This window comes from Myotis brandtii, unplaced genomic scaffold, assembly GCF_000412655.1.
Source record: "Myotis brandtii unplaced genomic scaffold, ASM41265v1 scaffold449, whole genome shotgun sequence".
Classification (NCBI taxonomy): Eukaryota; Metazoa; Chordata; class Mammalia; order Chiroptera; family Vespertilionidae; genus Myotis; species Myotis brandtii.
The window spans coordinates 577,318-595,136 of record NW_005367171.1 but is presented as its reverse complement, the minus strand read 5'-3'; the positions used below and the strand labels follow the sequence as shown (position 1 = coordinate 595,136).

General features: G+C 37.0%; 1 protein-coding gene across 3 annotated transcripts; it reads right to left on the bottom strand.

Annotated features, from left to right (window-relative positions):
* Nucleotides 1–8,404: 8,404 nt before the first annotated feature.
* On the bottom strand, nucleotides 8,405–15,867 carry KERA (keratocan). Of its 3 annotated transcripts, none has more exons than XM_014546463.1 (3): nucleotides 15,802–15,867; nucleotides 13,433–14,326; nucleotides 8,405–9,622 (listed from the first exon to the last, which is right to left on the bottom strand). In XM_014546463.1, the coding sequence occupies exons 2-3, from the start codon at nucleotides 14,316–14,318 to the stop codon at nucleotides 9,450–9,452; spliced, it is 1,059 nt and encodes a 352-aa protein (XP_014401949.1). In that variant the 5' UTR covers nucleotides 14,319–14,326; nucleotides 15,802–15,867; the 3' UTR covers nucleotides 8,405–9,449. The 3 variants fall into 3 exon arrangements, with proteins under 3 accessions (XP_014401949.1, XP_005874707.2, XP_014401950.1); XM_005874645.2 differs by having other exon boundaries at nucleotides 15,587–15,824; XM_014546464.1 differs by lacking the exon at nucleotides 15,802–15,867 and adding an exon at nucleotides 15,349–15,427.
* Nucleotides 15,868–17,819: the final 1,952 nt, after the last annotated feature.

Below are 17,819 nucleotides of genomic sequence, written 5' to 3'. Positions count from 1 at the left end.
TTTGGCTCAGTGGATAGAGTGTCGGCCTCTGGACTGAAGGGTCCCAGGTTTGATTCTAGCCAAGGGTACATGCACGGGTTGTAGGCCGGATCTTCATTAGGGTGTGCAGGAGGCAGCCAGTCAATAATTCTCTCTAATCATTATCTCTCTCTTTCTGCTTCTTTCTGAAATCAATAAAAATCGTATATAATAAAGAGCTAACATGCTAATTAGACCAAAAAGCAGAACGACCGTCCAGATATCCTTTCGGATGACCATCTGGACGACCTTCTGGACAAAGCTAGGGCTGCGAGGGCTGGCCAAGGCAGCCAGGGCTGCAAGGGGCAAGCTCCACAAATTTCATGCATCAGGCCTCTAGTATATTTATAAAGTACTCTATGAAAATACCAATGGCATATTTCACAGATCTAGAACAAACTCTCCAAAAATTTATATGGAATAAAAAAAGACCCTGAATAGCTGCAGAAATCCTGAGAAAGAGGAACAGAGTTGGAGGAATCACAGCACCAGATATCAAGTTATACTACAGAGCCACTGTTCTCAAAACTGCCTGGTACTGGCATAAGAACAGACATATAGACCAATGAAACAGAACAGAGACCCCAGAAATTGACCAAAGCCATTATGCACAAATAATATTTGACAATGGAGGCAAGAGCATACAATGGAGTCAAGACAGTCTCTTTAATAAACTGTATTGGGAAAATTGGACAGATACATGCAAAAAAATTAAACTTATACCATACACAAAAAAATAAACTCAAAATGGATAAAAGGCTTAAATGCAAGATGGTAAACCATAAAAATCTTAGAATAATTAATGGGCAGCAAAATATCAGACATATCTTGTAGCAATATATTTACCGATACAACTCCCCACTTCTTGATTCTGTACCACACACTTGTCCTTCCTGCTTCTAACACTTGCTGCTTAGGACTCATGTACATACTCCAAGTAGAATATGTCAAACATCTATCTAATAGTAAATCTTTAATGGGTTAGCAATGGACAAAGAAAATGTCATCTAAACATATTTGTCTCACATTCCTCTCACATTGACTTGATTGTGCAGAATTTTAAAAAGGATAAAATCTATTTCAGCAAAGAGAATGGAGGAGGAGGTCAACTGTGGATGGCAGATTTCAACATCTCTATGGGCAATAGTGGAAAGAAGGTGGACATTTATTCACTGGTTAATCAGTTATGGTTCAATATCTGCTTAGGAATGGATACAGAGAGGAGGATCTGTTTCTTATTGCAACTCAGGAATAAACAATATTTATATACTCACTATACTCCAAACTGTATTTTTTAAAATTTTCACATTTTTAAATCAATTTATAGGCAATGCACAGAAAGCATAGTTAATGTTTAATACAGTGTAGACTTGAGCATTTGAGCACCAAATAAAGGTTTATCTGACAGGAGATGACATGATAGCAAAATAAAGGGAAGTGTTAAAATGTTAATAACCTCATTGCATATAAAGAAAAGTTGAAATGGTCTTCTAGAGTTGTTGAAACTAGCCCTAACCGGTTTGGCTCAGTGGATAGAGCGTCGGCCTGCGGACTGAAGGGTCCTGGGTTTGATTCCGGTCAAGGGCATGTACCTTGGTTGCGGGCACATCCCCAGTGGGGAGTGTGCTGGAGGCAGCTGGTAGATGTTTCTCTTTCATTGATGTTTCTAACTCTCTATCCCTCTCCCTTCCTCTCTGTAAAAAATCAATAAAATATATTTAAAAAATAGAGTTGTTGGAACTAGAAATGGAAGTATAAGTTTTTAAATTTATGATTATTACTTAAGCTAAGAAATACAAATAATAAGATAGTTATCAAAATACAGAAAGAAGGGTGTAGATAATTGTGAGTAAATGATCTATAGCAGAGTTAATATAGGTTGCTTAAAGTTGATAAATTGAAAAAAAAGAACATTATTACAAATATGAAATATAATGTGTACCAGAAAAATAAAACAAGTAACTATTTAAAGTGTTGTTTCTAGAGAATTGGAATTGGATGGAAAGGTTGCCACAGAGAATGGTTGATTTGAATGGAAGCTTTTCTTAGCTATTTGGTTTTTACCAAGCTCATGTATCATTTAAATAGAAATAAAAAATTAAATTGCAAATATGATATTGATTTTATATAGCACTAGTTTTCTATCATTTATCATTTCACATCATTGAAAATATATGTCAAATGGGAATAAGTTATTAAGGAGAGACTGTTATGCTACACTAGCAAATACCATAGATTTAATTGGCTTAATATGAAAAAATAAAGTTACTTTCTTTCAAATACTATCTGTTCATATACCAGTTAGTAGGGCAGCTCTACCCCATATAACTCTCCAGAGAGCTACACGGAGAGCTGACAGTGGCAGGCCTGCTACCATCTAGAACCTAGTAGGGCAGGTGGACTTTTCCTCTCTTTGCAATAGTGGGATGGTAAAAGAAGGCTGCTGCACCTCATCAATGCCGTCCTTTGGCCTGGAAGTGGCACCTGTCATTTCCACTCATTGCAGTCAGAAATTGTCTCATGGTTTCTCTGTTTTCTTTCAATGGAACAGGAAAATTTATTCCTTCAGTGTACCCAAAAAGAAAGAAAAATGGTATGGGTGAACAGCGGACCTCTCCATTGTAATGAAGAAATTTGCATTTAAAGATTAAAATGGGTTTAGTATTATGATTAGTATTTCATAGTCTCTACAAACCAATGGGATATTATGAGAAAAAATATTACCTTAATAAATTTTCAAGTCTTTTTTCTGCCTCTAGATATTTTTTCTAAAATTTTAGTATAAAAATTTTCAAACAACAAAATCTTACAATGAATACCTGTATATCAAGATCCTAGACTCTGTCTTTAACATATTACTATTCTTATTTTATCATATATTCCTTCCAGATACATTACGGTCTAAAATTTTTTAGCACATTTTTGTCTAAGAACCTCAAATAATAATCATATCAATTATCCTATCTAATAATAGACAAACATGGTCATTGACCATACCTTCGCTATGCCTCCCATTGGCTAATCAGCGTGATATGCAAATTAACTGCCAACAAAGATGGCAGCTAATTTGCATACTACAGGCATGGTGGGTCAGTGCCATCCCACCTGCCCCGCCACCATCTGGGCCTGCTATTTGCCACCAGGGGCAGTGGGGCGGGACAGCGCCATCCTGCCTGCCCTGCCACCATCCAGGCCTGCTATCTGCGACCTGGGGCGGTGGGTGTCCTGTGTGCGACCCTACCTGGGGCTGCCGGGCAGGGCAGCAGCAATCCACTGGCCCTCCCAGCTGCCGTCCGGGTGTCCCATATGCAACCCAACCTGGGGTGGCGGAGCGGGACAGCATGGCTCCTCTGTCACCCCAGCTTCTTCATCACAGCTCCCTTGGGGGCCTAAGCCTTTAGTTGGACATCCCCCAAGGGCTCCCTGGCTGCCAGAGGATGTCTGACTGCAAGCTTAGGCCTGATCCCCCGGGGAGTGGGCCTAAGTCGACAGGTGGACATCCCCCAAGGGGTCCTGGACTGGAAATGGGTGCAGGCCGGGCTGAGGGACCCCCCCCTCCGAGTGCACAAATTTTGTGCCCCGGGCCTCTAGTACTAATGCTAATTTTATTTGTTGAATACCTACTCTATTCTAGGCATCTTAAATACACTTCTTATCCTCAGACAACTATCATGTAAAGTGCATTTTATTTTATGTCTACTATAAATAATTAAAGAACCAATTGTCAAAAGTCAAACCTAGTATTCAAATTCACTTGTGTCTGATTCTACATCCTCAATGCTTTTAATACTATATCTCACCATCCTCAATTTTAATACATCTGTAACTACTAAGTCACCCAAATCATTTTTTGTCCCTTTCCTCCTAACTATACAAAGACTGTTTATGATCCCATTTTGCCAATATTGTATAGAAAACATGTTTGTTCCATCTCTCTTTTATTTTCCTGAAGGCAATGTTTCTACTAGTCAATCTAGACAGTGTTCCCAGTCTATATTCCCAGTAACTAACAGTTTTGTTATGTCAATTTTAATGCAAGCAGAAAGCCAGAAAATGAAATATATGGCAGGGCTCTTGCCCTGTTGGAAACAAATCCTGGCACCATTGCATATACTATGGATAGCTTTTCAGATGGGTTTTGCAAGAGCCACTTCTGCTAGTCATTTAATTCTTGTGATCTTTTTCCAGGACCATTTTAACTTGTCTTCAGAAACCTTTAAGAACTGACAATGTGTCTCTACCCTTGCACTTTGTTTACTCAGCTGAATGTCACAAAGAAAGTGAGAGTTTTCCAACTGGTACAACAATAAACTAAAACTTCAAGATAATACCCTGTGATTTTGCAAATTATATGTTCTATTTGCTTAAAAGTTTTGAATTCTACAATATGCTTATATACATTTTCCATCTTTTCTGGGTACAAAAATATTCTGAGCAAGGACTTTCTGAGATTTGCCTCATGCAAAAAGCACAAAAATGTTCTATAGTTTTTCATAAATAGAACATTTCCTTGTAGTTTAAACTGATATTTTAATAATCATGTAATAATCATTTGCTAAGGAGATATATTATCCTAGAATAATTTTGTTAAATTATTCAACTATAATGGCATGTGTTACACCATAAGCAGGTGGTATAACATAATGGTCAAAAGCAAAAGTTCTTAAGGCAGACTAACCACTTAGGTTTAAATCCTTTGTTTGTCAATAAACAGCTACATGACATTGAACAAACTCCTTAAATTATTTGTAATGTCCAAAAATGTTGTCATTTTGTGTTGACTCTTCTCTCCAGAGTGCTAAAATAAACTGTAAGCACGTGCATCTGAGATTCTTACAAAATCATAGTTCCTTGGCCTGTTTGACCTCAGTGATATTCACTTCCTCTTTATTTTGACAGTTGCTTCCTCTGGCCACACCTGGAATCTTCTCATTTCTCAGCATTGGGTTACTTAAGCCATTTTAAACTGTAGTCTCCCTGTCTGAGTTCACCCATTTCCTCCCAGGTTAGGTGTTCTCCAATTGCCCTCAAACCTGTATTTCATCCTATGGAGTCTTCAGTCTTTTTCTCCCAGTTCATCTGTGCCCTCCTGATTTTCATGTGTTTGTTTGTTTGTTTATTTATTTATTTATTTATTTATTTATTTCATTATCCAATTTTAAGTCATAGTTTACTGGCCCCATTCTGTCACTCTCAAATTCACTTGCTTATTTACTCTTCTCTTGCACCAAAACATTTTTCTCAGTTCCTATTTATAATATGGTCTGGTATAAAGACATTTTGTGCGATTATGTGTATTGGAGGTCCCTCCTAATAATAAAATTCTTACCTACCAATTATTGGGTACTTTCTATGTGTCAAGTGATGTGAACTGTGAACAACATATCTGTTCTTTTTTATTATTAATCTGAGAGAGAGAGGGAGAGAGAGAGAGAGAGAGAGAGAGAGAGAGAGAGAGAAATTTGTTGTTTCACTTATTTAGACATTCATTGGTTGTTACTTGTATGTGCCTTAACCAAAGATTGAACCCACAACCTTGGCTATCCAGACAATGCTCTAACCAACTGAGCTAACTGGCCAGGGCCCATCTGTTCTTTCTCCTATCCTCATAGCAACTGTTTAAGAGCGTTGGTGTTCTCTCTTCTGCAGATGAGGATCCCATGCATAGAAATGTTAAGTTCAAAGAGTTAGGAAATGCACAGGCTGGACTGGAAACTCAATCTTTTCTCTCTAAAGCACAATATCTTAACCTCCATACCAAGCAATTACCAATATATGTGGCTCCAAATGTACTATTTCATTTTATGCTTTTGACTTGTCTTTTTTTTTCTGACTTTTTCTTCTTGTTTTCTTTTTAGCTTAATAATATTCTTCGTCACTCTACTTTTCCCTTGTATTAGTTTTCCAGTTACATATTCTTTACCTAAGACCATTCTTTTTTGAGTCTGGCTTTAGGTGTCTGTCACTAATTATAAGACAGATAGTGCTACGCTGAGATATATTAACCATTCAAGATATATCTTGGTTTTGCCTCATTAAACTGTTGGGAAAAAAAAGGAAAAACACCTTGAATCTATTGTTGATATCTCCCCCTATATTAGTAGAATCCCAACTGGATTTTCCCACCCCATTCCAGACCAACTGCCTCACCATTCCACATCTGATATCTATTGTTCAAGTTTCTCAAAGTGTTTTTAGCTTTTATTTTAAATTAAATTATAGAGCCACAACTGAGAGATTGACTTTGGGAAAATTCACAGAGCTTAGTCCTTTTTCACCAGATTCACATGCACTTATGTGTGCATGTGTGTATACTTCTGTTCACTTTTGTGCAGATCTATGTGACCACCATAATTGAGACACAATTGCTCCATCTCCACAGGCTCTGCCCTTATAGCTGTCTATACCACCAGGCCCATCTTTAGCCCCTGGCAACCATGAATCTGTCCCTGATGTCTGTAATTTTAGTTCAAGGACATTATGTAAATAGAATCACAGTGGCCTTTTCCATGCAACATAGTTCCCTTAAGATGCACTGAAGCCTTGAAGGACTGATAAATATCAGTCCTTCATTCCTTTTCCCTGCTGTGGAGTCCTCCACATGTGGATGTGCCAGTGTGTTCAACCAGTCACCTGTAGGAGCACATTTTGGTTGTTCCCAGTTTTGTGTGTGTTTATAGATAAAGCTGCTCTCAACACTTCATTTACAATTTTTTTTGTCTGACCATACTTCCCCCCCCCTTTGGGACAAATGTCCAAGAATGAAATCGCCAGGTCACATGAAGTTTGTGTGTTTAGTTTTAGAAGAAAGTGCTAAATGGTTTTTCAAAGTGGCTGAACCATTTTACATTCCTACCAGCAATGAATAAGTGTGTTTCTTCCACATCCTGACCAGCACTTGATGGGGCGCCTGTATTTTATTTTAGCCATTCTGATAGGTATGTAGTGACGTATCATTGTGATTACAATCTGCATGTCTCTAATGTCTGACAATGGGGAACATCTTACTGCATCTGTATCTGCTCAGTGAAATGTCTATTCACATTTTTTTGCTCATTTTCTAAGTGGATTGTCTTACTGTAGAATTTTGAGGCCATTGGATATTCTAGATAAAAGGCCTTTGCCATATAACCATTATGCAAATATCAAATCACTATTATTAATTCTTTTGCACCATGCAACTCTGTTATCACAATTTGTGATTATTCAGTTAATTTGTGTCTTATCCACTATAGTATAGCATAAACCTCATGCACTACTATATCTCCTGAGTATAATATAGTCTGGTACATATGTGGTACTCAAAATGTATTTTCTGAAGTAAAGGAAAAAAGGTAAGAAGAAAGGAAGGGAGGGAGGAAAGAAGGAAGGAAGGAAGAAATAGAATTCTTCGAATTTAAAAGGCCTAAGAGGAATATTTTACAACTTTGCTTACAGGTCAAGAATCATTTCTATATTCTTTCTCTTGAATCGTCACTCATTCCTTGAGCCAGTGGTGGGTACTTCTACCTCAAGAAAAGTTGCTTTCTTTGCTGAGTTACTCTTAACAACTATTAGAGAATTCTTTCTTGGCTAGAGCTAATATATGGCTCATACTAAATTTTACCCATATGCTCTCCTCTTCATTTTGGAGCTTCCTGGAATATGTTCTATCCCCTTTTCAGATGGCAAGTTTTCAAATATTTCAAGTTATTATGTTTCTCTCAACATATTCTTCTTCCCCAGCCTAATGATACCTGATTGCCTACATTTCATGTCATAATTGTATATGATATAATTTTATTTATGTGCTTTGAAGTCTTTTAAAAAGTAATATCTTTCCTAATGTCAATTAATTAGATTTCTTATATTTTAAAAACTATGTTCGAAGTGTATTAATTGGTTCTTCCCTCCCATCCCCAAATAAGTTCTGGTGTCAAAATAAGAAGGAAATCTTTCACTTTATATTCTCCCCTTGGAAAGTCATATTACAGAATAACATATGCTTCTGAGAAGCTTTGGAGTAAAGCAATATGTTGAGCTTTCTTTAATTCCTCTATCTATCTATCTATCTAATCTTATAGGATTTTTCAAAAAACTATTGTATAAAGGCACATATTAATCTTTATGTAATATTTATTGTTTATATCATATGTCTTGCAAAATCAGAAGTCTAAAAGAAACTATACTTTACTTAACAGAATCCTGGATTAATTGTTTAACTCATGAAAAACAGCTGTATTACGTCAGGTACTTAGAGTATGAATTTTTTTCTCATGTTTATTGGAAGAAAAAAAGCAAAGTGGGAAAATATATGTGCATACACTCATGCTAGAAAAATGGAAACAATTGTCACCATAACACTTTCTATTAAAATGTGTTTTTAATAAAACTTGTGAGTAATGTGCCTGAAATAAATCTGAAATAAAGAGTTCCATTTTGTTAGAAAGCATTCTCTCTTTTTATTTTAAAAATCCAAGAAAATATTGACAAATATATGAGCTGAACACTGCAATTCAAGTGGATTTCAAATGTTAAAATAATAAGATTCTGTCAGAAATGTGTTATAATAAGTGTAAAAATGTAGGCGTTTAATTGCTGGAGTACATTGTACTATATCTAGGAACAGCGGCTACAGAAAATAGTAGTAAACTAAAAATGGCTGTTGCTCTGACATTTGGTATTAAATGACTAAAAAACTCTCTCATGAAGTACTTGATGTATTTCATACCTATTTTTGGGCTAAATACTAAACTTCAACCTACAAAAGCTACTTAGCTATCTGAATTTAATTATTTCTTTATAATTATGATTTAAAAAGGTCTCATTTTTTAATTTTCTACAGATTGTCCTATCTCCTATTAGGTTACTATATTTCTACTGTAAATATAGTATCTGCATAGGCAATTTTGAACATATGCAAACAAATATGTTCTTTCTATGGCACAACAATACAATTGCATTATTTGGTATTAATACACTGTGAAAGAGACAAAAAATATCTTTGAGTTAATTACTTAACTCTGTGTCAGTTTTATTTATTTAAAAATTGTAGGCTGGCCCTGGCCAGATGGCTCAGTTGGCTGGAGATCGTCCCATACACCAAAAGTTTGTGGGTTCGATTTCCAGTCAGGGCACATACCCAGGTTGCAAATTCAATCCTTGGTTGGGGAATGTACAGGAGGCAACTGATGGATGTCTCTCTCTCTCTCTTTCTGTCTCTCTCTCTCTGTCTCTCTCTCTCTCTCTCTGTCTCTCTCTCTCTCTTAAAAAAATAGTCTATTCTACTGTGAAAGAAGCCTTTTTGAATAGAAAAACTAAACTGCACAGATGAAAATGGCGGCCTAGAACAACTGGAAATGTGATTTCTGTTTTAAACCTATGAATGTTATCCAAATATCGTGTCGGAAATATTAGTGTATTAAATCAATTTTAGATTGTTGAAAATGTGTTTAAATAATGAGAGTCTGAAGGAGCCTGAAACAATTCATTAAATCCATTGGGACTGGTGGTTTGATTTCATTTCCATCCAGACGCAGGTAGCTCAGATGAGGGCCGTAACTGAAGGAGTCTCGGTCTGCAGGCAGTGTGGTAGTGGCAGGACATATTACAGAGACGTTCACATCTGGAGAGACAGAGAAAGCATGAATGAATGAATTAGAACACAAGAGACTAGGGGAAGGAGGACAAAGAAACTATTACAACAGACTATGAGGCTAGTGTTATGATCTAGAAAGTGACAAACCATTTTTTTGTAAGTTGGGGGTAATGCATATCTGTTTTATAAAATTGTTCCTGAAAAAATGGGCAGCACATGTATAGTCATCTGACTCCATATTCTGCTATATGCAGTACAGAGCACTAGTAAGGACACATTGTTAAAAGCTGCAATGAAAACAAGTGAGATAAGGCATGCTTAGATTACCATAGGCTGAGACAGGTAAGACTTAGGGTATTAGAGACAACAGTTCAGAGTTGGTATGGAAAGAATAGGTAGGTGCATGGGTGGATGGATGGATGGATGCATAGGTGGAAAATCAGTCATTAAAGTGCTTGAAAATTACCTTAAAATGCAGAATTTCAAATCAATAGTATATAATGACAAGTTTTTTTAAGTACAATTAATATAAGTGTATATAAGTAACACATAAAAATAACTTGAATCTTTATACTTAAGTGTATTTAATGGGAATGGAAACATTTGCCAAGAATTGAATAACAAAGAATTCAAGCCAGGAAATATCCCATCAGCCTTTTCAGATGGTTAGGATGTGAGAAACTGTGCACCTGCCTTGGGTCAGAGCCCTTGGCATCAATGATTATACTGAGATGTAGGAGATTTGGGAGAGAAGCCCTGCTAAACTAGCAGAATTTGGAGAAGTATAATAGCCGATCTCAACCATGAATCCCTATACTGCGTTTAAATCCCATTTTGAAACTACTTGGAGCAAAAATTCTTAGAAGATGAGACCCACCTAGCTTGGGCCATGGCCCCTTCTTTGGGTCAGTTGGCATATAGGCATTTATATTGTATTGAAGGATTTATGCTTACAGTGAGGTTGCTTTGCTATGATCTTATGCCATTTTGTGAATTGAACTAAAAATGACTCATATTTGTATGACAGTCTTGTGTTTATAAAGTTATTGTTTTCACATACATTATCATGCTATTACCACACAGCCTTTATCAGGTAATGTTATTCTCCCCACCTGGGTCTTGTGGGAGTAGTGGTTGAGACAGGTCAGATAATGCACACCAGGCATTTCGGCAAGTGCGGTCAGAGCCAGATCCCAGCCTAGTCCTTTTCCTACTGCACAGGGCTCCTTGCCTCCTAGAGAGAGCGTGTCCTTCTATGTACTATCTCCTCATCCTTATCACCCCTGTGCTCATAAACAATGTGTGTGTTAATAAATGGAACAGAAGAAACATGTGTTCTAAATTAGTTATATTTTATAAATTAATTATGTGTTTCTGAGAGGCCACCTAGAAGTAACATAACATTTTGCCAAATTTAAAGTCCCATAAAGAGTTCAGAAGAAATAAGTGTTGCCATTATTTTGCATAAGACAAGTTCACTGCCTTGTAAATTCTGAGACCTCTTCATATAAAAGGTGCATTTCTTGGAAAGCACTTTATTAACAACTATAGCAGATTATGTGTCCAGAAGAACTAAGTACTTTAACAATTGTTATAACACAGTGTGATATAATGGTGAGCCAATAATTATATCCAGGGAAAAACTCATTTTAAATTTATTCTCTTGGAGTATTAAAATGACCATGCTTTATATCTACATTAAGAAGCAAAAAACTCAATTGCTCTTTGTTGGTGTTATTGCTATTAAAATTATTGATAAAAATTTTTCTAAAGTTTTATATTCTCAGAATTTAAGAAAAATGTGCTGTGGTTATTCTGTGTGAGTGCAGGAAAAAATATTTAAAATGAGAAGTCCTGGGCTCAGGTTCCTGCTATTATATTTACTCTTTGGTTTTAGCAAATATATTCCCCTAGTTGAGAGCCTCAGTTTCTCTTTTGTTATAAATTCCTAATAACAGCATACTAGGCTCTTTTAAGGATAATTGTGGTTCTCAAAGTGGGGTCCCTGGACCTGCAGTATCAGAAGTTTCCTGAGAACTAAATGATCAGGCCCCACCTCAGATGTCTTGAGTCAGACACTAGCCCTCCAGGTGACTCTGGGGCCTGCTAAGGTATGAGAACAATTCAAGAATAGGAAGACATGAGAAAACACTTTGCAAAAGCTCTCTAAAATGTTAATGAAGGAACTACAGAGTCCTTTTCTTCTTTGTGTCACTTTGTATAATGCTGTAAGTGCTGGCATATGTGCCCAGCTGTGTGTTGAACTTTGCTACCTCACTACTGAACACCCTCATCCTCAAATTCTCAGGGGAATCCCTAATTCACAAAAAGGGACTTATATGAAATCACTTTAAAGTATCTTCCCACAGCAAATATTTATAAGGCTTTGTTGTCAGATAAGGAATGCACCTGTAGAAGTACAGAATTCTCATCAGGAAAAAATGCACATATTTATGTCAATATTGGCTGGTGTACTATCAGGTTCAGTGAAACAGATTCTATTAACATTTTTGTTGCCTCTTTTGCTTTTGACTACAGGATTAAACAACGTGTCTCATCACCATGGAAAAATAACTGTTGTGGCAGCAACCTGCTCATTACTTCCTGGATTTTTAAGCTCACGTATGCTGTTAGGAAAACCAGACAGATCTTGAATTACGGAGTTGTACCAGGTAGAAAAATATTTTATTCATATAAATGGGATGTTTATGTGATTATATACTTTAAGAAAATCTTAGATTGTAAAACCAGGCAGCATAACTTTCTGACAATTATCTGTGTTATTTTTCTACAAACTGTCTGACCGATTCTCACTTTAGGCATGCATTTGCTAAGGTTGTGCAGGAGAAGTCTCCTCAAGATTGCCTTCCTAGAGGGCTTGTGCTGGGATTGAGGATGCACGGATAGGTGCCTGGCTGACACCAATGCCCCTGTGGCTGCAGGAAGACACTGCCTGCTTCTGCACCACAGTCAGCTTGATCTCAGGCATAACTGTGAAGGTGCCAAGTTGCCTTTAATGCCTCTCTAGCCTCTTCTTTCTACAACCACTTCTTTCCTTGATGGCACCTCTGCCTCCAAGACACTTGGCACTCACCTCGCTCTCCCTTATCCAAAGCTATTTTCAGGAAAGGCGAGGGTATTGTACCTTGGAGATTGCCATTAGTTCTAAGGAGGTGCCCAAGTCCAGGGACATTGGCTTTCGTTTACATTGAGCACAGCCTTAAACTATAGGATTGGTCCCCAGTACATGGTTCCCAGGTGATGCAGCAGTCTCAGCATCACCTGGGAACTTGTTAGGGATGAAAAGTCTCTGGTCCCATCTAGACGTACTCAATCAGAAACTCTGAGGTGGAGCCATAGGCCTGTGCACACTAAAGTTTGAGAAACCCACTGATCTAAAGCAGAGACTCTAATGAGGGCAGCAGGCACCAGCTGAAAACCTCTAAATCACGTTCCTTCTGTTAGTGTTCATGAGGCTGTGTGTGTCTGGGACACTTTCTTAAATAAGTCTGTTCAGTGAGGCGGAACACACAGAATCTCCTTGGAGTTAAAGAAGATGGAGGCATTTCGTTTCTCCGATAGCTAACAGCCCCCTGTGGATCCCCGAAGCCCACTTTTCAATCTGCAATTTGAAGATTGAAACTTTTTGGTTCATTGAAACCATCTGTTAAGAGATAAAAGTAAATACACTTTAAAAATTAAAAATACACTTTGAAAAATCTAAGGGTAGCTTAGTTGGAAAAGAAAACCAACAAATTGCTCTTCTTAAAGAACATATAGAATACATTTAATGACCATGAACATTTCAGTCAAAGACACGCCCTGATGGCTACTTACTTCTAATTTTGTTATGGTCCAGGTGCAGGTGCTGCAGATGAGCATTGATTCGGGGGACCTTTGTGAGTCGGTTGTGAGACAGCTGGAGATCCAGAATGGATGACACATCAAAACCACTAGAAGGGAGACCTGAATCGGATAACTTGTTGTGGTTGAGTCTCAAGAAGGCCACTTTAGGAATCACATTAAAATAATTTTCTGGTATTCCCTCAATGGAATTGTTGTCTAAAAACAGTTGCATTGTGTTGGCTGGCAATCTTGGTGGCATATTCCTCAGGGCATTCTTGGCCATATTTAGCTGCATGAGGTTCTTAAGTCCCTTAAAGGTGTCCCTTTGAAAGGCATTGTCTAATAGTTTATTGTGTTGCAGGTCAAGAAGTGTCAGGTTCTCCAGATTGCTAAAGGTCCCTTGAGGAATTCTAGACACCTTGTTTCTAGCTAATTGTAATTGCTCTAAACTTCTTGGCAATGGAGAAGGAACCTCCTCTAGCTCATTATCTTCCAGAAATAAGAAAAGCAGCTTCTTTAGTTGGCTGAGGGCTCCTCTTTCAATTCCATCGTTGGTTATTTTGTTCTTGTTTAGATTGATCCACCTCAGCTGGGTGGCATTCTCAAATGGCTTCTCAGGAATGGTTTCTATCAGGTTGTTTTCAAGATAAAGATACCAGATCCTTGAAGGAATAGCAGGGATTTCTTTGAGACCACGATTTTCACAGTATAAAGCGGTAGGAAAACTGGGGGGACAGAAACATTCCCTGGGACAATCGAAGTCTTGCTCATTAAAATCCTCTGGATCATGGACCTCATAGACCTGTCTCACAGTTCGAGTCCACACAGAATCTGTTATGAATGCCACCCAGATGAGGAAACAGATTGTGGTTGCCATGATAGTACCTGTAGTAAAGGATTCAACTGTTAGATATTGAAGATCTCTAAAGAGAGAATGGTGTCCACTAACATGATCAGTAAACATTATTTCTTTGAGCAGAAAGTAAACACATATCAGCCTTTTATACATAGACAGTAATTTATACCCATTTATTTAGAAGGCACTATATGCAAAGCATTTTGCAAACACTGAAATTGACTCATCAACTTGTAACTTTCTGTTTTTAACCTAATCACAATGAAAACTGAAAAGCAAATTTTAGGAGCTATAAGTGCTTTTCCATTTCAAGCTACTTAATGCAAGGAAGTTAACTGAAATTTGGAGTTGAATAAAATAGTACAAAAAATGACCTTTAAATAATTCACATTGAGAGTCTGTGTTGTTCCTAGGAAGCAGGCATATGCTTTTACTTTTATTCCTAAATGAGCAGAACATCTGGATGAGATTTCCCAGGCTCTGGGCCTTGAACCAAAGAAAGAGCAATCAGAGAACGTTTTAGCAGTTTGTTTTGAGGAACGTTTTAAGATCTGAAGAAAAGTGTGTGATTAATCTCTTACTCTGTTGCTCGACTTCTCAGGTAAGTTTTATTTTGGGGTTTCGGGGAGAAACTTCTAATATAAGTATAGAATTAAGTTGTTCAGTCAAGAAATTTGAATTATGAACTCTATATCACAATTAGGTAAATAATGCATTTAATTACGGCATTTCTATGTTGATAAGAAACAAAACAAAACAAAGAACATGCTTAGGATGCAGGGAGGGCTCCCAATTTTCAGTATGGCCACTAACAAAGAATAGGTTAACACTTACTGATATATGAAACATCTAAAAAACATGAATCCTTCCCATAGTATATAAACAAATCATAGGCACAATAAAATATTTTAACAGGAAAAAACACATATATGTACCAGTAACATTCGACCAATATACATTTAGTTCAACTGCTTGATAATAAGGACCAGATAAATTTTACTAATTCCTTAAAAAAAATAAATCAAACCAGCGTCAATTGTGAAATGCTAACCTTTCCATTTTGCTGCTAAATTGAGGGAAATGACAAGTGCAGAGCTGCTTCCACAAGCTGTCAAAGTTCTTACAGTTGCAGAATGCTGCCCTGGTCCTCTTCCAGCAGAGATAGTGAAATAGTCTTTTTTCCTTCAGAATAGGGATTCATTTTATTTATTGAAGTTGTACCCATGCCTCTGATGGATCAGAACTTCAAATTCTTAACTTTAAGGTTTTAAAAGTGTAAAATAGTTTACCTTGCTGTCCAGGAAATATACCGTTGAGTCCTGTGTCTGGGTCTGAAGTTTGCTGAAACTCAATTAAGGAAAAAAAAAATCTTTGCCTCAAGTAATTTGTTTTTATTTCATGCTGACAAGCCTCCTGTGATAAAAAATAAAGCTTACTCTGACCGGTCACCATGAACCTTTTGATCTATTGTTTCCACTTTGACAGGGCGTTGGAACCTGCTTACCTCAGCCGTCTTGGATCTTCTTCTCCCCTTCCTATTGGTCACTGCTCATTCACAGTACTGGATTGACCCAGACTCCACCGTCGTGTTTTTAGGAATCCTCCCTAATATATATTCACCAGTAGCTCCAACTTTAACCCCTCCAACAACCACAGCACCTCAATACCTACACAGCCCAGCACAGGAAATTCTGACTTTAATCTCAGGAAATTATAACAGTGATTCAGGGCAGTTTTCACCCTGAGTTCACAGTTCCAATGATATTGTAATGTACTAATTTCTAGACCCGATTTATCAGCAGGCAACTTACGGCAGTTTTGGTTTCACGTGTAGCAAAAGAGACTTTAAAGCAATTGTTTTCTGGAAGAACTTTTTAAAAAAATGAATACAAAAATAATTAAAGACCAATGTTCTCTGTTTATATGAAATTATGGTTTTGTTTGTTTGTTTGTTTCTCATATAAAACAGATTCTGGAATCTTATTTAGATATATTGTGTTTGATTAAGAAAAAAGAGATAGAAAATATATTTAAAAATTTTAAACATGAAATCAGGGAAACTATAGCTAATCTTGGCACTAAACATGGTGTTAGGCTCTGTTTTATAGAAATAATTTTCGTGTCTCTAATTCCTACTGGAAGCTTTATTCCAAATACTTTTTAAATGCATATTTTAATCACCATAACACATTTTACTTTGAGTTTATTATGAGACATTGTTTCACTGTTATTTTTTTTCATTAACACATATGCCTAAGTAATGTCTTCCAGTTTTTATATTTAAGAAAAAAATTGTTATGCCTTTTGAGGAAAGATGCAAATTTTTAAAGTCTCATTTTCAGATATTGTTTTATTGATTGATTGCAATTTTGTTTTTCAAAATCTGTCTTATTCTGGAACCAGGAAACTTAATTTCTATGACTCATTCAACACTGTTCACATCGTATTATGAAAGATAGAACGCAGGGAAGAGTGGAGAGCATTAGGTTCAAAGGACCATTTCTGAGCCTCCTCTGTGCTCCCTCCTAACCATCGCAGGTCAATTAGAGCTCCGCTTGTCATCTGTAAGATAGTAATGGACTACCTCACAGTGTGGCCCAATGAGTATCAACATGTAAGCCTTTCTTTATTTCGTATTAGCCTTACTGTTTCAACTGGAAAATGCATCCAAGTTTAAGTGCTTTTAGAGACGAAGTTCTGATTGAAACATGATCTCTTCTTAGACTTACAGGAACACTCATATCATATTTTAAGACAAAAATCAAATGTTATTTGCTTTCTCACAATTATATTTCTCTACAGAGGATTTTTCTTTCTCTTTGATTGTTTTCTAAACCCTCGGGATAGAAACAACAGATGACCTTCGAATCCACACAGCCCCCCTTCAGCTACATTCGTATTTATTTATTTTATTTTTAGGAAAACTTACTTCAGTCATTGTGTAATATTATTACACAAATGTTGCTACAATTTCATTGTAGGAAAATTAGAGTAGTATACTGGCTGGCTGCCTTCAATCTTCATTTCCTTCACCATTCTATCCGTGATCTATACACCAAAAATATGGCTTCTCATCTCTCCACTTCCCTAAAACCTTTCTGACAAAAATCAGCAATAATCTATTTACTAAGCTATTGAAGTCTGTTAGTGTTTAGCTTACTTGAGTTGTGGCTTTTAGAATGCTGACCCTTCCCTCTTATTTTCTTTTAGTTCCTCTAATATCATTTTCTTAGTTTTTAGTTCCCTTTTCTGTGGCTCTCTCTTTGTCTATGTCCCAAAGTTCTCTCTTTCCTTTAAAACACTTTTAAAAAATCTTTATTGTTGAAAGTATTACATACGTCTCATTTTTCACCACATTGACCTCTCCCATCCCGCCCCCACCTCCCACCCCAGACCTTCACCACCCTATTTCTGTGTCCATAGGTTATGCATATGTGCACATGAGTTCATTGGTTGATCTCTTCCCTCCCCTCCCCTGCCTTCCCTCTGAGGTTTGACAGTCTGTTGGATGCTTCTATGTCT

Excerpts from the sequence above, each read along its gene's own strand:
- KERA (XM_005874645.2), bottom strand. The coding sequence starts at position 15,749 with ATGGTGACCGGTCAGAGTAAGCTTTATTTTTTATCACAGGAGGCTTGT. Across the intron at positions 14,327-15,586 it reads TATATTTCCTGGACAGCAAG|GTACTATCATGGCAACCACA; the intron begins GTAAACTATTTT and ends CCTTTACTACAG. Across the intron at positions 9,623-13,432 it reads GGACCATAACAAAATTAGAA|ATGTGAACGTCTCTGTAATA; the intron begins GTAAGTAGCCAT and ends CTGTCTCTCCAG.